This window comes from Pecten maximus, chromosome 13, assembly GCF_902652985.1.
Source record: "Pecten maximus chromosome 13, xPecMax1.1, whole genome shotgun sequence".
Classification (NCBI taxonomy): domain Eukaryota; kingdom Metazoa; phylum Mollusca; class Bivalvia; order Pectinida; family Pectinidae; genus Pecten; species Pecten maximus.
In genome coordinates, this window is record NC_047027.1 from 34,949,594 (window position 1) to 34,972,018 (window position 22,425).

Sequence of the window (22,425 nt, forward strand, 5' to 3'; positions counted from 1 at the left end):
AATGGGAACACAGTGGTACCACACTTTATCACTAGCCCTCCACCTCTGGGTTGCGTGTTCGAAACCTACGTGTGGCAGTTGTCAGGTACTGACCGTAGGCCTGTGGTTTTTCTCCGGGTACTCCGGCTTTCAAAACCTGGCACGTCCTTAAATGACCCTGGCTGTTAATAGGACGTTAAACAAAAACAAACCAAAGGTACCACACAGCGGAAATACACCTGCCTTTCACCTAGGCGACCGGGGTTCGATTCCCCGATCGGACGTGAAACGGTATGAAGTCATCTGCCCGACCACGTGGGTTTTCCCCGGGTACTCCGGTTTCCTCCCACAGTAAGACACCCTCGCTCGCTTTCATCCGGGCCAACAAGCGTGATTAATATACGTTGATATAACTTGTTTCGCAATTATTGTAAAATAAATTGGGATTTTATTTTAAAATATGCATCTTTTTCTGAGAAATTGAATATTTTCCAGTTTCTCGTATTATAAAAAGATGGAATACATGGAAAGAGGAGATACTAAAATAATCTCTCAAAGTATAATCAGTGTGCTTAAATACGAAAGAAGATTGGGTCAAGTCGAATGTGCTGTCAAAGCGTTAAGAAATAAAACAAGATAATGTCAAATATATCGTTCTATGGTGGAAATAACATAATCGCTGCGCGCTGGTCTATTAACCATCAAAATCACGCTTTAGGCTTATTGATATGTAACTTGTATGCGATAAGATCACATGTAGATGTTTGATGCATTCGAAAAGATATGAGAGACAACTGTTTTGTACTTGCCAAAATATTGCGTATCAATTTGTTAAAATGTGTCAATTTGTTACATTGTGTCAATTTGTTAAAATGTGTCAATTTGTTACATTGTGTCAATTTGTTACATTATGTCAATTTGTTACATTGTGTCATTTTGTTACATTGTTTCAATTTGTTACATTGTGTCAATTTGTTACATTGTGTCATTTTGTTACAATGTGTCATTTTGTTACATTGTGTCATTTTGTTACATTGTGTCAATTTGTTACATTGTGTCATTTTGTTACATTGTGTCATTTTGTTACATTGTGTCAATTTGTTACATTGTGTCATTTTGTTACATTGTGTCATTTTGTTACAATGTGTCATTTTGTTACATTGTGTCATTTTGTTACATTGTGTCAATTTGCTACATTGTGTCATTTTGTTACATTGTGTCAATTTGTTACAATGCGCCAATTCGTTACAATGTATCACTTTGTGACAATGTGTCAATTTGTTACAATGTATCACTTTGTGACAATGTGTCAATTTGTTACAATGCGTCAATTTGTGACAATGTGTTATAATTGATCACTTTGTTACAATGTGTCAATTTGTTACAATGTATCACTTTGAAGGAAGCAGGTAATAGAGCCAACATCGTGCGTTTCATAGGATGGATAGAGGGTCCCCCACTCCTCCGCTGGATACCCAATGGTATGCAGGGTGATCGAGCAATAGGAGAAATATGATACGTGTATCGATCACAACAGCGGTCAAAGTGGTAACTTTTTAGACTTTTATTACTTCGTGGACCGGTTTCGCCTTATGTCGGCTTCATCAGGACAAATTCTTACAAATATTTTACCCTATTGTACATCAAATGTGGCTCCTCCACTGAGTCTAAAAATAGTATGTGATTATGACGACATTCTTTATGACGTCGCTGCCATCATGCTTTATGTTTAACTAACACTATCTAACGTTACATGATATTACATAAATGAATCCAAATTTTATCTTTAGCCAGTCTATTGATGTTCTTGTAAGTATCACATTCTCTTCTATCTTCCATCTTCCTATTGGCGGGTTCTGTTGGTTGTATGGTAGGACGACCGGTAAGACCATGTGTCTTGTGTCCTTAGAGGGTGGGTTTATAAGGTTGTCCCTTTGTGTCTCTAGCTCTATATATTGCCTCTTTTATCACGTGTTCTGGGTACACCTGTTCTTGAAGCGGTTGTGTAACAGGACACATTCCTCTTCAAAATGTGTGGGTTTCGCTGTATATTTTCCTGATTCTCAGTGCTTGTGAAAGTGGAATACTTTTCTTTTGATGATTCGAGTGACAAATGTCGTAATGTATATATAGGAACGCGTCTGTTGGTTTGTTGTATAGCTTACTGCCTAGTCTCCCATCAGGTTGGTTGGTTGGTTGGTTAGTGGTTTAACGTCTCCTTCCACGGCGTGGGCTGTGTTCAGGTGACGTGAGGGGGCCGGTGGTCGAGTGCCTCCGGTGCCTGTGTCCCCATCAGGCGAGTCTTGTCCTATCCATCCGGTACGTCCACAGGGCCGGACATCTCACTGGGACGGACATGGGCCCGGCTAGGTGGTCCTTCTCGGTCCGATGTCGAACTCCATATATCCCATCAGGGAGTCTGTATATCGTGGTATCAAGGAAGTTGGGTGTCGCTTACCTCGAAGTGAACTTTATCATGGGGTGGTAGATGTTCATAGCTTCGCGGAAGGAGGTAAGTGTGTCTCTACCATGCGGCCATATAAAGAATATATCATCAATGTATCTCCACCATACCAACGGTACTAATGCTTGTGTAGATAGAGAAACGATTTCTATCTACACAAGCATACACCTACACGTTATGTCTGTTGAGATTGCTATATTTATTATAATAATTCGAGAGTAAAAATTGCACAATGACAACAAGAACAACTAAAAACAATAACTGAACTGTTTATTAATCTAAAAAGCTACAATAATATTCACACACTATATATATATATATTCTAAAATATTACAGAAACATTTACAACGAAACAGGAAAAAGGCATTGATCAATGTTAACCCTGAGGAGAAGGATAAGTACAAGTACTGCCAATCAAAATGAAAACTCTGGAAAAAATTAATAAATTTTATTTTTATATTATGTTCATATATATACAACTTAAATATGAGGTACAAAACTAGCAGCACATTTCAAAAATATTTCACAATGGAATTTTCGTTTTTTTTTTTATCTTGAATTTCCAAAAGAATAGCTTGAAAACAAAATACAAACGGACCAATTTAACTGATCTCTAATATTTTTTCTCAAGTACATATAAGTTTTCAGTTTTCCTATTTAGTCATTGTAATGAATATGAAACTGTGCTTTTATGTTCAAAACTTAAGAGGTTACTTTATTAAGAGAAGCATTAAGAAAATTCCGTTAAACTTTTCCCTTGTGATCTAAGACATACAATGTACATTGTATTTCAATTAATTTAATTAGTAGTGTTCTTAGATATGAAATTTTAGAAACTACTCCGAAAATCTGAGAAAAAAATGTTTTTCTTCAATTTCAATTATATGATTCATAAAAGATTGTATACTCAATGTTCATGAGCTACAGACACAATATCAAAATTGGATACAGTATACCACTACCCTAAGAGGAACATTAAGATATATATATATATATATATATATATACTCCAATATAATGATTGGAGAACCATATACTAATGCCAATGCTTACAAAGATGTTGTAGCTATGTCTGTTATATAAAAGAAAGTGTTGTTTTCATATTAAAGGATTTACATATAAAGGTGTATAATTATTATCCTTTTTAAAAAAGGAAAACAAACATCAAATTAAGAAATTAAAATTTTCTCCGCGACAGTTTCGGGGAAATAAGAACATTAGTTTGCAAACAATGATCAACAGCTTCGTCATCCTTGAAGGAATTGGAAGTTTAATTTGGTCATGGAAATTAAAATTAAAATTCTGCAATTAAAGAAACAAGATAAATCTAAATAGGTAATGAAAACATTAAAAGTTATTTGATAAAGAAAAACCTTCAGTCAATTAAAATTACGATGATATTTTCTTAAAATGAAAGACAGATAGCTTAAAAATTAAAAACAATTTGATGAAATATCCAAAGGCTAGATCTTGCAAAAGAGTTGCCAACAAGTGACAAAATATACCTTTTACTAACAAAGGGAGATAATCAAGAAATGACCATGATAGATCAAGTATTAACAACCGAAGGGAGATACTCTGAAACTGGAAATGGAATACCTTCAATAATGTTTTCTGTAATTGGCATGAAATATTCGCTAAAAGTTCATCAACTGAAAGATATTTCAAAACCTGCACAAATACTTCACCTTGAATATATAATTCAGGTATTTTAGTGTACAAATAAAATAATACATCATACCAGCTTCACAACATGGAAAAGAAAACGCTGTGTTCAGTATTGATATTTTTTATCCTATCTAACAAAAACATATAAAGAGACACAGCATAAAGGTAAAACTCTCTCTTTCAAACAACTTTTGAAAATTAAAAAAACTCCAGTCACCTTGAAATAAATACTTGTATATAAGTTGTATATTATCTAACTTACATGTAAAGACAGCCATCTAGCAACTTCTAAAATCTAAATTTTGTCAGTCTTCACAAAACCATTTTCTGTAGCCCTTGGCTTTTTTTATTGATTGCATATACCTGATAATTAAATTCAAAAGTATTGGTTAATAAAGTAAAATTTTTAATTTCATTGTTTAGTTAACTGATTGTAAAATAAAATCACACAGAGTTAATTAATCAATTAAGGAAAAATTATATTTAAAATCATAATCACTTTATTCATCAATTAAATAAAAAGTCTACTTTGAATTAATATAATGATTTCATTAATCAATTAAACAATCTACTTGACCTGTTAATTAATCAATTAAATAAAACTTCTACTTTATCAGAAAGACTTTTTACTTTAATGGGTGTTGGTCAGCAGCTTGCTAATTTTTTAATCAGTAAACATGTAAAGTGTCCTACTCATTTCTTTTGTCATTTTTATTCAACTGTTGAGGAAGGTCAAGCACAAATAAATACCATAAATTCAAAATAAAAAATGTAAGTTTAAAGGGGAATGAAAATTACATACATACCACAAAAAAAAAAGTAGTTTCATTTGTAAGACTCGACAGGGACCAATCAAAGTAATATGATATTTGTGTTTACATACAACTTTACTGTCCAATTACTCTGGCAAAAACCTCTGCCTGTCAGATATGTGTAATCCAACATGAGATTCCGTTTTGGAACATGCTGTTTTTTATTATGGTAATCATTAAATGTATTTAATTTGTGAATAGTTTCAAAAGTCTTAAATCAACTGAAAATAAATAAAATATTCTATTTATCATCACAGCACTAGAATTTACTTTAAGTAAAACCGAAACTGTAACTTTTTGTCTCCCAAGCTTTTTCTTCTGTGAACAGCAGAAAAGTTATGGTTCTTTAATGTGTTTTAGAAATAAAAAAAAAAAAACATAATATTTACACCAAATGTACTGTATTAAAACTATACAGGAGTCTGGAATAGAGGAAGTCAGTCACGTATGCATAATGCTAAGTTGATGTATGGGAGACAACTCTGTCATGACTATTTGCTAACATCAGGAATACAGCAAAAGTGCAATTAAATGTCTCGTACAATCTTGTATAAATATATCTTTTTAAAAGTGTACACAAAGACTACTGGTAAAATGATAAGCGTTAGACTATTTGGCTTCATGTGACTGAAGACAACAAAATTGGTTAATAATAGTAACTGTTAATAAAACATCGGACAGAAAGACACGTCTGAAAATGTTCTGAGGACCAAATTTAAACTATAGTGCGTACATATGTGATTTTTCAGGAAGGTTTTTTCTTTGTTCTTATTCATTATATACTCTTCCAAAAAGATACAAAATAAAAACCCAACTTCGATGAGGAGCATTGTTTGAAGAAAAAAACTATCTACAACAACGACCATGTGAATAACAACAACAAAATGAAAAAAAAAAGAAAAAAAAAGTTATAACTTGAACCTACAAAAAAAAAAACAGTGAATTTGCCTTAGCTTTATCCAATAAATAAATGTTTGGTTTACAAAATATGCTTTATTAGAACAGTTTACAAATCAAAAATAATTTAGCAAAGAAAGAAAAATCATGTAAACCCTTTGGAATATTTCCTTCCTAAAAATAAAACATACCGGGTAAGTTGTAGTTTTGATTAATTTGATACAGATTTGTATCTTTTACCACGACCAGCAGTTGTTGAATTCTTGATTCCATCACCAAAAATATGCCATATAGATTGTCCATGTACATTACTGTATACTTGTATGTTTGATAAATACATTTCTACCACAATACGCTGTGTTATTCCACTCTCGAGCCGTTGTATAAATGTGCCGGATTGGATAGATATATGTTATACATGTATACCATTAGCGGTATATGACCTTCCAGTCTTTTGATTGGTCAATAATTCGAACTTTGACTCGAGCTGAAATTGTTATTGACGTCATCAATAATCGAATGACGTCACATCACCGGGTCCCGGACATCACCAGTACACTTTATTTGCATACGCGAAATTATACCTGGCCATGTTTTCCTTTGATTCAAGCTGATATTACTGTGGTAGAAACAGGTCACATGACTTGTAATTGTTGGATATGGAATTGATTTTACAGTCATAAATTATTTTTCAAAAGTTGCAAAAGACACCCTGCTAAAGCTCGTTTCTTTTGTAACTTTAAAAAAATAACCTAACGTGTCAAATAAATTCCATATCCAACAATCACTCGTTGTGTAACCTCTATATACACTGCTGATATTAGTAAAGAATAACATATATATATATATATACATTTGTTTATATGCTTCCAGATAATGATAACTGTTACATTATAAATACAAGGACTATCTATGCATATACAACGGAGATATTACAGTGAATAGTAATCATTTTGTTCTTAATCATAAAGGCATATATAAAATATTTGCTTTTATCCATGTCAAAGATATTAAGGTAAGCTTTAATAGAATTCATTTCATTCTTTTATTTTTTTCGTTTAATAGGACTTAATTTCAGTGAAGATAATTTTTCCTTCAGCAATAAACGTAATCATAATTGTCAAAATAACCTTGTATAATTACATGTAGCACCGTAACTACTGTTAAAAGATTTTAATAAAAAAAAAAAAAATTCACTGAATCAAATTCACAGTGGCATTAATGATTTCCAAAGAAAACATACACAAAATAATGAAAAATGTTAATATGAAAAAAATTTGTTTTAAACAACATGTAAGTCATGAAGTTAAATTTGGACAGTTACATCTTAAATTTTCAAATATTTTCTTGGTCCTGTGGGAACTAAAAGCAGATCATCATTCTAGCATAAACACTTGAGGAATTTATGGTTTCTTTGTTAACATCAAGCTTAAAATTTGCATAGTTCTTCTCTCAGGAAATTAAAAATTATTTTAAAACAAGATCGTTAAAATTAAATATAATAAAAAATATACATTGAACATGTTCTTAGCAGTGGACCCAACTCAGTTTTTTTTTTTTTTTTTATCAAAACAGCCCATTATGCACTGCTTCTGTGAATAAGAGGCACTGACAATTTTTTATCCAAATCAACATTTTACGATACAGATCTCCTTTGAGTAAAAAAAAAAAAGGGAGATAAATCTTGATGCTTTAGTTCTTCTTTGGTTCAAAGTAGTTAAAGTCAATCAGGAATGTTGCTCCCAGCAATAAAGCCTTCTGCATAGTATCCATTTCCATGGGAACTAAAACAGAATCGTAAAATTTACAACGTTTTAGTACAAGTATGCTTCACATCTATATAGCTATACATTCTGTATACATGAGTATAAATAGTTGGCTAACCTGAGGGAATATCACATGAATTAATCATCACCCTTGAAATTTAAAATTAATTACTTGGCTCTTGTGCTATTTTTTTCCTTAAAAAAACCCAACAAAACAAACAAGAGGCCCAGAGGGCCTGTATTGCTCACCTGATTTATTTGAGCAAATCTCAAAATAATGCTTATGTTCCACTTGCTAATAGCATTATTTCTTGATGTACAATTATGTGGGGATTTCAACTGCTTCGATGATATAATCCAGAAACAAAGTGAAGATTCAATATCATTGTATTCAAAGAAACTATAAGTCCCTTGGGGTGGGGAAAGACCCCTGGGTCTATTTTTACATCAGGATTGTGTTAATCTACTGATGCTCAGCAATACTGTCTATATGCAGTTATGGTATGGAGATCAGAATGGTTTCAAAGATAAAACAACAGAAATAAGTCTTCAAGGGTGGGGCAAAGACCCAAGACCCCAGGGGGTGCCAATGGTATCAGCCCCATTATTTTATTTATAAATTTGTATCCCAGTCTCCTGGGTATATATATATATATATAACCACTAAAATATCAATGTCATACACTGCTTAGCTCCAGAGAAGAAATCATAAATATCAATATTGCCAAAATGGACCCCTTTTGGCCCTGCCCCTTAGGCCCCAGGTGGTCAGCCCAACCATTTGTACAATTTAGAATTCCTCCTACATATGGATGCTACCAATCAAGTATGAGCAATGTACATATATATAGCATAGTTTTAGAGAAGTTGTTTATGTATCTTGAGCCAAATCAACTCCTTTAGACTCACCCCTCAGCCCCCTGGGGGTCTGCTGGACCTGGGGATGGGGGTGGTGGGGGTGGTCTTACCTGTTTGAAATTTAAAAAAGGTCAAATCTGTTTTCAAAATTAGTGCAGGAATGAAAATGTTTTTGAATCCCAGATGTTGCAGTTTATCCTAGCCTCTGCTAGAGCTACTACTGGCATTGACCCTGTACTTACAAGTGACCTTGAAATCGTTGACACCACCGAATATCTCGCGGCATCCTCCCCAGTGTTTGATGATCTCGCCGATCTGCTGGCCTTTTGCTATATCTGTGACCTGTAGGGACAAATTCATACATAACGCAAGTAAATGGCAAGATTTTCAAAAGAAATCCACCGCAATCCACCATGGTGCTAAGAGAATCTTCCCCTTCTTTGAGGGAAAGACATAACTGGGTATAAATTTGGTGATTGCAAATATAACGTTAAATGTGAAAATGTTAACTTTGATCTGTTTTTCAACGACTGCGTAGCAAATTACATCAAAATTAATGGCACCAAAATGCCCCAAGAAAAAGCCCTGGATTTTTATATAGATATAGTAAATTTAAACCCCATGGAAATAATACCAAGTATATATGATGCACATGTTAATGTCAATCAGGTAAGTACATCATTCATAACAACATTCAGAGTGGATGTTTTTAAATTTAAAAGCCTGGGGGGTGACAGCGGTCGACAGGTACTAAATAAATTTAAAAACATCCACTCTCAGGCTGTTCTCATTGATTCACTTAACTAATTTTCTCTACGACTGGATCACTTAACTAATTTTCTCTATGACTGGATCACTTAACTAATTTTCTCTATGACTGGATCACCTAACTGATTTTCTCTATAACTGGATCACTTAACTGATTTTCTCTACGACTGGATCACTTAACTAATTTTCTCTATGACTGGATCACTTAACTAATTTTCTCTATGACTGGAGCACCTAACTGATTTTCTGTACGACTGGATCACTTAACTAATTTTCTCTATGACTGGATCACCTAACTAATTTTCTGTACGACTGGATCACTTAACTAATTTTCGCTACGACTGGATCACCTAACTAATTTTCTGTACGACTGGATCACTTAACTAATTTTCTCTAAACTGGATCACTAAACTGATTTTCTCTACAACTGGATCACTTAACTGATTTTCTCTACGACTGGATCACTTAACTAATTTTCTCTAAACTGGATCACCTAACTAATTTTCTGTATGACTGGATCACTTAACTAATTTTCTCTACGACTGGATCACCTAACTAATTTTCTGTACGACTGGATTACTTAACTAATTTTCTCTAAACTGGATCACTTAACTAATTTTCTCTACGACTGGATCACTTAACTGATTTTCTCTTCAACTGGATCACTAAACTGATTTTCTCTACGACTGGATCACTAAACTGATTTTCTCTATGACTGGATCACTAAACTGATTTTCTCTACGACTGGATCACTAAACTGATTTTCTCTATGACTGGATCACTTAACTGATTTTCTCTACGACTGGATCACTAAACTGATTTTCTCTACGACTGGATCACTTAACTAATTTTCTCTATGACTGGATCACTTAACTAATTTTCTCTATGACTGGATCACCTAACTGATTTTCTGTACGACTGGATCACTTAACTAATTTTCTCTAAACTGGATCACTTAACTAATTTTCTCTACGACTGGATCACTAAACTGATTTTCTGTACGACTGGATCACTTAACTAATTTTCTCTACGACTGGATCACCTAACTAATTTTCTGTACGACTGGATCACTTAACTAATTTTCTCTACGACTGGATCACCTAACTAATTTTCTGTACGACTGGATCACTTAACAAATTTTCTGTACGACTGGATCACTAAACTGATTTTCTCTACAACTGGATCAATTAACTGATTTTCTCTACAACTGGATCACTAAACTGATTTTCTCTACGACTGGATCACTAAACTGATTTTCTCTATGACTGGATCACTAAACTGATTTTCTCTATGACTGGATCACTAAACTGATTTTCTCTATGACTGGATCACTAAACTGATTTTCTCTATGACTGGATCACTTAGCTGATTTTCTCTATGACTGGATCACTAAACTGATTTTCTCTATGAATGGATCACTTAAGTAATTTGCTCTACGACTGGATCACTTAACTAATTTTCTCTACGACTGGATCACTTAACTAATTTTCTCTACAACTGGATCACTTAACTAATTTTCTCTAAACGTGATCACTAAACTGATTTTCTCTATGACTGGATCACTTAACTGATTTTCTCTACGACTGGATCACTTAACTAATTTTCTCTATGACTGGATCACTTAACTAATTTTCTCTATGACTGGATCACCTAACTGATTTTCTGTACGACTGGATCACTTAACTAATTTCCTCTACGACTGGATCACCTAACTAATTTTCTGTACGACTGGATCACTTAACTAATTTTCTCTACGACTGGATCACCTAACTAATTTTCTGTACGACTGGATCACTTAACTAATTTTCTCTAAACTGGATCACTAAACTGATTTTCTCTGCAACTGGATCAGTTAACTGATTTTCTCTACAACTGGATCACTAAACTGATTTTCTCTACGACTGGATCACTAAACTGATTTTCTCTATGACTGGATCACTAAACTGATTTTCTCTACGACTGGATCACTAAACTGATTTTCTCTACGACTGGATCACTTAACTGATTTTCTCTATGACTGGATCACTAAACTAATTTTCTCTAAACTGGATCACTTAACTAATTTTCTCTACGACTGGATCACTTAACTAATTTTCTCTATGACTGGATCACTTAACTGATTTTCTCTATGACTGGATCACTTAACTAATTTTCTCTAAACTGGATCACTTAACTGATTTTCTCTATGACTGGATCACTTAACTGATTTTCTCTAAACTGGATCACTTAACTGATTTTCTCTATGACTGGATCACTTAACTGATTTTCTCTACCACTGGATCACCTTGCATACCATTGGGTATTAATCTGAGGTTTGAAAGAACTGGCCACTCAAAAAGAACTAACAGAGTTGGCTCTATCATCCAAATTCTTCTGGTTAATGAAAAGATCCAAACTGGAGAACATCATTGATTTTTTTTTACCGTAAACATGATGTCCGTACAGGGGCAGCAGAAACAGCATTCTCCTTCAATCTCGAACAGTGGTGTCTGCTGAGCATCATGGACCTGGAACTTTGGTTTCCATGGCGTCCATCTGTTAAAAATCAAAGCAAAGTGAGCGGTATAAATTAGATATACACCAATTTGCCTCTTCAATAAAATACAGTCAAACCTACTCTATCGACAGCCTGTCTATAACGACCGGTTTTAAGATTCCCCCGTGAGATTTTACTATGTTACGACACTCTGTATAGCGACTACCTGTCTAATGTGACTTACGACAGGTGATTTTATAACGGCGGGTGCTTGTTTGTTTTCTATAGCGACCGATTTCTATTTTCACTTAATCACTCTTTGTCATCTGAGATGATCATGCAGCACCTTGTCATAAAGATACGTACAATTGCTTGATGCCACCAACAGAAAGGCCAGGAGGTGACATGATGTCCATTTCCTGTAGGTAACAACACCACATGAAGCTTGCCTGACATCGGAGTGGTCGGTACAGGGAGATCAATGGCTGGAAGTTATTATCAGTTATGTTCATTGTAAAAGGCCTGCCGGGCCCGCATAACTGTCTCGTACAGCAGTCCGTATCTAAAATAAAAAACATATTCTTTCTTATTTACATGGTTCATATATATATATACAAACTTAGGTTCTGTCAAATTCCAAAACTTTTCCAGGACTTTCTGTCATTAACTTCAAGGACTTTTCCAAGATTTTTCTCAGTGATCAACTTTGGGTGAAATTTAGACAATTTATACAGCATAGATTTGTACAAAATTATAAATATAAAAGTCATATAGATAACAATGTTCTAATAACATCTACAAAAATCATTCGCAATTATAACAAAGGAGAAATGATATTTTTAAGAGTATTTTAGGAAACTATCCTCAGGGGTTATAACCTAGGATAAGGGGAATACTACCCATTATGAAATTTAGGGGAAATGAAGGGCTGCAGTGTCTTGAATTCATCTTTAAACATAAACATTTACAGCTATTCTTTATTTACATATTTCATCAAAATTTGCGGGATTTATCCTGTTTTGGAGAGTTTCCTCATGTTTTATGGGATTTTTCTTGATGGGAAATTTCTTGATGGGAAATTTATTTTTATTCAAAGCGAAAAACTCCATCATTGGGAAATACTACCAAATTTCGGTAGTAAAATCGGTCTAGACTAACCTCTGAGTTTATTTCAAAGTATACATAGTCATACCTGTCAAATTTCCCCCATTGGACTGGACACTCCCGAATATTTAATACAGAAATCAAATTCTCCAGTTTGAAATTAATGACCCGCGCGGGTCCAGAACTTTATTAAAGACTGATAGTATGCTCCATAATGTATATACATGATCTGTACATGTACACGTATACTATACATTACATACAACCTAGATATAGATACATGTATACTATACATTACATACAACCTAGATATAGATACACGTATACTATATACATAACATACAACCTAGATATAGATACACGTATACTATATACATTACATACAACCTAGATATAGATACACGTATACATTACATATAACCTAGATATAGATACACGTATACTATACAATACATACAACCTAGATATAGATACACGTATACTATATATATACATTACATACAACCTAGATATAGATACACGTATACTATACATTACATACAACCTAGATATAGATACACGTATACTATATATATTACATACAACCTAGATATAGATACACGTATACTATATACATTACATACAACCTAGATATAGATACACGTATACTATATACATTACATACAACCTAGATATAGATACACGTATACTATATACATTACATACAACCTAGATATAGATACACGTATACTATATACACTACATACAACCTAGATATAGATACACGTATACTATACATTACATACAACCTAGATATAGATACACGTATACTATATACATTACATACAACCTAGATATAGATACACGTATACTATACATTACATACAACCTAGATATAGATACACGTATACTATATACATTACATACAACCTAGATATAGATACACGTATACTATATACATTACATACAACCTAGATATAGATACACGTATACCATATACATTACATACAACCTAGATATAGATACACGTATACCATATACATTACATACAACCTAGATATAGATACACGTATACTATACATTACATACAACCTAGATATAGATACACGTATACTATATACATTACATACAACCTAGATATAGATACACGTATACTATATACATTACATACAACCTAGATATAGATACACGTATACTATACATTACATACAACCTAGATATAGATACACGTATACTATATACATTACATACAACCTAGATATAGATACACGTATACTATACATTACATACAACCTAGATATAGATACACGTATACTATATACATTACATACAACCTAGATATAGATACACGTATACTATATATTACATACAACCTAGATATAGATACACGTATACTATATATTACATACAACCTAGATATAGATACACGTATACTATATACATTACATACAACCTAGATATAGATACACGTATACTATACATTACATACAACCTAGATATAGATACACGTATACTATATATTACATACAACCTAGATATAGATACACGTATACTATATACATTACATACAACCTAGATATAGATACACGTATACTATACATTACATACAACCTAGATATAGATACACGTATACTATACATTACATACAACCTAGATATAGATACACGTATACTATACATTACAATTTACATACAACCTATATACAGATACACGTATACTATATACATTACATACAACCTAGATATAGATACACGTATACTATATACATTACATACAACCTAGATATAGATACACGTATACTATACATTACATACAACCTAGATATAGATACACGTATACTATATATTACATACAACCTAGATATAGATACACGTATACTATATATATTACATACAACCTAGATATAGATACACGTATACTATACATTACATACAACCTAGATATAGATACACGTATACTATACATTACATACAACCTAGATATAGATACACGTATATACTATACATTACATACAACCTAGATATAGATACACGTATACTATATACATTACATACAACCTAGATATAGATACACGTATACTATACATTACATACAACCTAGATATAGATACACGTATACTATACAATACATACCCTCCTTTGCGTACATGAACTGTTGATCTTGATTGTTACATATCTTGTATTTGTTGTTCCTCTCAAACCCAGTGGCAACTGAAACAAACAAAAAAGTGAGTGGTCAGAAGACAACATAAACATATATATATATATAGGTCACTGAGTGGATCGAAATTTGGAATTGGTTTGGTTTGGTTTGTTTTTGTTTAACGTCCTGTTAACAGCCAGGGTCATTTAAGGACGTGCCAGGTTTGGAGGTGGAGGAAAGCCGGAGTACCCGGAGAAAAACCACCGGCCTACGGTCAGTACCTGGCAACTGCCCCACGTAGGTTTCGAACTCGCAACCCAGAGGTGGAGTGCTAGTGATAAAGTGTCAGGACACTTAAACCACTCGGCCATCGCGACCCCTATTGGAATTGGTTTAAAGGCCATGGTTAATTAGGTATGCAAATGTGTAGTACCGCTTGAAACGTCTTGTCACAATGAACATAAAGGTCAAATAAGAAAGCCCTATTCAGTATGGTATAAAAAAGAAAATGAAAAAATTAGTGTGGTCAAGATTGAAGTTTTTTCAAAAGTAAGTCCAAGGTCGCAGTCAAGGTCAACAGGTCTGCAATGTAGCATCATGTGGAAAGGTTTTGTCACAATTATTTTTGGTTTATTTAGTTTAACGTCGTATAAACAGACAGGGTCACTTAAGGACGTGCCAGGTTTTGGAGGTGGAGAAAAAGCCGGAGTACCTGGAGAAAAACCACCGACTTATGGTCAGTACCTGGCAACTGTGCATGCCCCACGTGGGTTTTGAACTTGTGACCTAGAGGTGGAGGGCTAGTGATAAAGTTTCGGGCCATTGTGGCCCCTTTCTTGTCACAATTACATAGGAACAAACCTGTCAAATACATAAGCTGTATCCTCACAAGTATTGAAGCAACACTTTTTTATAATCAAAGAACTGAAAGTACTGAGGGAGGCGTTAATCAGATGAAAAGGTGATATTTGAAATAAAACAAGAAGAATGATTAAACTGATATCAACATGATTGTTGATAGATACATTCAAGAGTGAGGTTTTGAGTAGTTAAACATTTCTTCTCAAGAGTTAATTAAAGCCAATTAGATGAAATGGGTTTCAATCATGATGGACACACAGTGTAATGGTTTAACTGTCTTGATGTACACAATGGTTTTAACCATATTGAAGTTTCAAACAAACTTCTACTAAAGTATTTAAACATATCCACTTAAGTGTTTAAAGTCAACACTTTTAGTTAGGTTGTTTAACATTTCTACTTATTGTTTAAACAAGCTTCCACTTAAAGGGACATCACGGTAAACCAATTTTTATTTTGTATTTTTTCATATTATTGGGTATAACTTTTAAAAAAATATCCTTATGAACAATAACCATTCGAATTTGATGAAATATGTGAATCGACTGCGGTTGAAAACGATAACAGCTTCCGCATGAAGAGAATAATAGGAAAATGGGTCAAACACAATCCTAGAATTAAACTGGGGAAGCAGTATAATAGATTGGAACAGTTCAAACATGAAAACAGCAGTAATACAGACGCTGCTCGTATTCTGCATGATTGCTGGAAAGTAGGTCATGACAATCTCGGTAATATTTACACAAACTCGATAATAGTTACACAATCTCAGTAATATTTACACAAAGTCGGTAATAGTTACACAAACTCAGTAATATTTACACAAAGTCGGTAATAGTTACACAAACTCAGTAATATTTATACAGTCTGTACCAGTACATCGCTACTGTCACTGTACTATATGTACAGTGTTTACACTTATTTTCACATAAATATGTGTGCCGGAATATATACAGAACATGTAATTTAACATGTTAAACACTGTATAATATTATTATCCAACTATTGGGACAGCACAGAAACATAACTGGAAAGGAACAAAACACGTACATTCAATGAAAATAACAACGTTTTACCGTGATGTCCCTTTAAATAGTTAAACATTTCTACTTAAGTGTTTCAAACAAATTTCTGTTTTAGTAGTTAACATTCATACTTAAGTGTTTAAACCGTCCTGATGAACATAATGCTTTTAACCATCCTGATGACGGTCTTAACTGTCTAATTAAGTTTCAAACTTCCACTTGTCCAGTTCACAGAGACTAGTACTATTGAATTGCATTATCAAAGACTAATTATTATACTGATCTACAAACAACTGTCAATTATACGGTTGTGTATTAGAATAGTATTGTTATTCACATGGTTATATTAATATTGTTTAACATGACAGGTTAATTTTTATTAAACATTTACAATGTATTTTTTCATTTAAGAATTAATCTGTGCACTTAGTATACATGTAATTCGATTAGAAACAGAAATAACAAGAACACATATAATTGTTGATATGTTGAATACATGACAGCACCTAGTCATAGTTACAACTTTTGAGTATGAATTAAATGAACAATGGAAATACCAAACACAAACAATGTTCTTTCAACGAAAAAAATAGAGCTATACAATTATAATTATGATGATATATATTGTGTTTTTTGTATTATGAGCCGCCTGTCAAAGGATCATATTTTGTTAATCCTGTACATACTGTATTATAATAACATTGTCAGCATAAATGTGTGTGTGTGTGTGTATATATATACCAGTATATGTACATGTGTTTCATCTCTACAATGTAAGAGATTTACAGTTTTGAACAATACCTTTTGACAGACACATTGTACGCTGAATGTCTGCATACGTTACAGGAGTAATTAGCTTCCGACATAAATTCAAATGTTCTAAAACGTTTTCGAGAGTTGGCTTAAACATTTTTGTCGATTTATTAGCCCACCATCATCAGATTATTTATCTAACAATCATTTTTTGTGACGTTGGTCCTCCCCTGCCTCCTGTGATAAATATTGTAAACAGAGCGCATGCTTAACTAAATTTAAATCACTGCCTCCGCTAGGGATCGAAGCCGGGGCCTCTAGCTTACTAGTCTTACACTCAACCAATTTAGCTAAAGAGAAGATCTCTCTAGCTGAGCGGTAGGGCTATATTGCGGCTAGTATTAATACCAGGGTTACAATATAAACAATTTCACAGCAATATTAATATTTATTGAAGATATTAATGATATATATATATATATATATATATACTTCAAAAAGTAGTATATATAAGGTATGCAATTGGTAAACATTTTGATAATCTAAAATTATTTTTCATTTTATTAATTAGCCCAATTTTACTCTGGCCTTAAGCTTGTCACCACCGGAATCGGAATGCAATGGACCGAAAAGACCACATATGCTTTATTGTGTTTTTCTTCTTGCTATATAGTTTAAATTAAGAAAACTAAGCTTATCATTTCCCAAAACCTGTGTGAATTGTATTAAATTCAAAAATTCATTATTTATAAATTTGTAAGGACGAAATAAAACACCTAGATGGGACTAAATGGGTGTTATTGGGTAAAAAAATATATGATTTATCCATATATGTAAGGTAGGTGTTATGTCACATCTGATTTTATTGTATTTGCACCAAATTCTTAGAGACACTAAACGGTGTCGGATATAATTCCACGTTTTCATATAGTAGCGCGCTCTGGCCCTACACCAAACATGGTGACAGGGCCAGAGAAAACTCGGTCTATTTATCAATGTAACACAAAAGTTTCACAGCTTTGTGTACATTACATAAAATAATTTGAAAAGGTTACATTTATAGCTGAAGATTAAGACAAGCTGGTTAAATCATCAGTTGTAAAAATTGTCATGAAATGCCTTTCCAGTTGGGGTACTCCCATCTTCGCTAGCCAAGGCTTCTGATTACGTTACACTCCACGAACCCTTGGCAGATATAGGCATCAGTTCTGGCCCTCTAGCGGTGATTCGAAATTACCACTCTTCACGCATGAAATTTTCGACCAATCAAAACAAGCGTTACCGATTTACTTCATCGGTGATGTTTGCAAACACACATCGAGGTTTGGTGTCATTTCGATGAGATATGTGATCAATGACTTATATGAATTGATCAAACACTGCGAATGTTCCCCCAAAGATTGTGATGTTTTATTTAGGTAAAATGCCATGACATAGTCGGCAATGTAGCTCTGTACTGGGTGCCGCATTTTTTGTTTACTGCGAAACCAAGCCAGAATGTAAAACGCGATTTGATTGGGTGCCCTGGGATTCCAGGGCGCGACGGTTTGACCACGACTATATCCGCCAAGGGTTCGTGGAGTGTAACGTAATCAGAAGCCTTGGCTAGCGAAGATGGGGTACTCCCTAATGATGGACCATTTAGATTTGAAAATATTCCAATTGTAATTATATTTAGTTATGAGAACTGAATGTAGATGTCTATGGTACGAGTTTTTAGTATTAATACTTTAACCAACTGCAGTTAATATTGTTCCAAAAATTCCAAATTCTGTATATTCTTTGTGAGGGAATCGAAGAGTGCAGTAAACATCACGAATGTCGGAATGACAGATACGATAGTTTTGTTAGCTTTATAAGATAAACGATCGGATTTCAGCATACTATCACTGACCCATGATACATGTTTTTTTTATGAAATACTAGCTGCGATAACGTAGATCTGGACAACAATATGTCTGTCTCAGAGCAGTGTAGAAAGGGTATGACTTCGTTCTAATGATGCAGTCTGATCAGGCTCTGAATCACTAACGTTAATCGTAAACAAAGTTTAGTCCTAAGTAATTAAAGAAAAAATAAGGCAAACATGTGAACAAACAGATTAACAACTTGTAAGCAACTTGCCTTTAATTCGTGTTGATAAATACTCTAGTGACAAACATCACACTACAGAGTTTCGGATCATTTTGACCGATTGATCATGTGATCAGACGTGAACAGACGGATCACGTGATCGTTGATTTAATTACATATTTTGATACAAAAATATGAAATATGACATCTAAAGAGACAATAAATCTTTTGTAAGTTATTGATTTCTGATTTCGACTTTTCAACACACACAACAAAAATGAGACACAAGGATACGAAACTACAAGTAAAGCTAGACTAGGATAGATGTTTACATAGAAAATAGCGGTAAAGTTACAACATCATTTTAGTAAGTGATTGAAACAACTGAACAAAATAACTGTTTTGTCGAGTTTTTTACGTCAGATTTTAATGTTTTTATTCTTGCAAATACTGGTATTTTGTGAAACGAATGTCGGTACGGTTCTTGTACCGGGTATACCGGTTGCCAACCCTTCTCGCACTTGGAACTCTGCGATGAATTTTTGTTAACAGGCTATATAGCTACCACCAGACGTCTCAAATATATACATTTTTCGTGTAATAACACTTTATTTGAAGTCTTGAAATTTTTCATAAATGCATATATAGTTTAACTACATCATATAAATATGAACCAAAAGAAACTGCAAAAAAAAAAAAAAAAAAAATGAATGGTAATATAATGAAAGTGAGAGGTTTTGACGTCACAACTCGTAGGTGATTGTAACATGGCAGGCGTAAACGTCCCTATAAAAATATAAACACATTATGTGGCGGTTGAAATATTATGTCTTCAATATAAATCCATCTTTATCTATTTATTTTCTCATTCATGCAGGTCGTTGTTTTTTACTTACAATCAGATACGCGTAAAATATTCGACCTTCTGTCTCCTGGGTACTAGCTGTCCTAGCTACTAACTGACCGAGTACATGTACTTGTGTGCCTACTATGTGTTACAGTGTAGATATAATGTTTTTGTTATAATTAATAGGCTCTGGTGGCATTCAAAGTCGATGTAAAATGAAATATATTTCTTTTGGGGGATTTTATGAGAATTATAATAAACAATTACAACATTAAAAATATAGATCTACTATCAAGATAAATTGGTTGTGTATTGTGTCGGTATGTACGAGTTGTCTCCCGTGATTACGGAGATAGCCGCTTGAGGTACCAAAAGATTGGTTCCGCAATGAAATCCTATAGCTGATGCTATAATGTGAGGCACGCCTCCCATAAAAACTTTAACTTAGCTATTTACCGATGCCACAGACAGGGGTTAATCTAGGACTTGAGGAATACTACCCATTATGAAATTCAGGGGAAATTATTTGCTATAATTCTGGGGGTTTCCCCTGTTTTGGAGAATTTTCCTCTGTTTTGGAGAATTTCCCCTGTTTTGGAGAATTTTCCCTGTTTTGGAGAATTTCCCCTGTTTTGGAGAATTTTCCCCTGTTTTGGAGAATTTTCCTCTGTTTTGGAGAATTTCCCCTGTTTTGGAGAATTTCCCCTGTTTTGGAGAATTTTCCCTGTTTTGGAGAATTTCCCCTGTTTTGGAGAATTTTCCTCTGTTTTGGAGAATTTTCCCTGTTTTGGAGAATTTTCCCCTGTTTTGGAGAATTTTCCCTGTTTTGGAGAATTTTCCTCTGTTTTGGAGAATTTTCCCTGTTTTGGAGAACTTCCTCTGTTTTGGAGAATTTTCCCCTGTTTTGGAGAATTTTCCCTGTTTTGGAGAATTTTCCCTGTTTTGGAGAATTTTCCTCTGTTTTGGAGAATTTTCCCCTGTTTTGGAGAATTTTCCCCTGTTTTATGGGATTTTCTCTTAATGGGGAATTTGTTTTTATTCAATGAGGAAAACACCCTCACTGGGGAATACTACCTTATTTCGGTAGTAAAAATTGTCTAGATTAACCTCCGACAGATGACGATGACGATGACGGGTGGAGAGCAATAGCTCCTGTCCCGGTGAGATAGCGCCAATAGGATAAACTCTATTAGTCTATGTATTATAAAGATGAAATATTTACAAAGTAAATACCTAAATGTCCAAATTGAATGAATATTTAATGGTTAATGGCCAGCAGAGACTCTCTTATAGCCAACTATTTACAATAGCCAGGCTGTTCCATCTAATGTGATTACATATATGTGGATAAACAACGACAGATCTCAGCTACTGTGCTTCCACATGGTGATGCATGCATACGTATGACAGATAGAAATAGTCATAATTATGTTACATAAATAAACATATTTATTATACTTTATGTAGGATTCTCGCCTTATTATTGGTCAATTCCTAATCACATGACCTGAAACAATATGCAGTGTCAGAAACAGCGGTCAACATTGCCGTGGGATATTGCAATGTTCCCCGCTCCGCCCAAAAAGAAAACGCACGATTGTTTCTTACGGAAAATCCCGAACATTGAGAAGGGAGACAATTCTTACAAACGCAACAGTGACACAGACAACTTGTAAACATAGAGCAGACGTCCAAGAGGTTTGCCTCAATATTTGAGGAGGATATCGATAAATTGATATCTATTCGGTATAATAAAATAAATAGTGCCCTTGTCTGAGGGGAATATGGAGGATTGTTTCCCCTCGAGAACATTATCTTCCCTCACCTATCGGCTCGGGAAGATAATGTTCCCTCGGGGAAACAATCCTCCATATTCCCCTCAGACAAGGGCACTATTTATATAATATATATATAGTCTTAGATAACAGGATATGGTAGGGAAGGGTTTGTCCT

The 22,425-nt window shown here is 33.8% G+C and overlaps 1 protein-coding gene across 1 annotated transcript in view; it reads right to left on the minus strand.

The window, feature by feature from the left end:
* Window positions 1-7,348: 7,348 nt before the first annotated feature.
* The window catches only part of LOC117341434 (phospholipid scramblase 2-like), a 41,215-nt gene continuing 26,138 nt past the window's right edge, over window positions 7,349-22,425 (minus strand). The window contains exons 2-6 of the mRNA XM_033903283.1: window positions 14,904-14,981; window positions 12,055-12,250; window positions 11,636-11,747; window positions 8,687-8,786; window positions 7,349-7,604 (exon numbers count right to left, since the gene is read on the minus strand). Coding sequence (XP_033759174.1) covers window positions 7,513-7,604; window positions 8,687-8,786; window positions 11,636-11,747; window positions 12,055-12,250; window positions 14,904-14,981 — 578 coding nt within the window. The 3' untranslated portion in view covers window positions 7,349-7,512. The remainder of the gene's footprint in view (window positions 7,605-8,686; window positions 8,787-11,635; window positions 11,748-12,054; window positions 12,251-14,903; window positions 14,982-22,425) is intronic.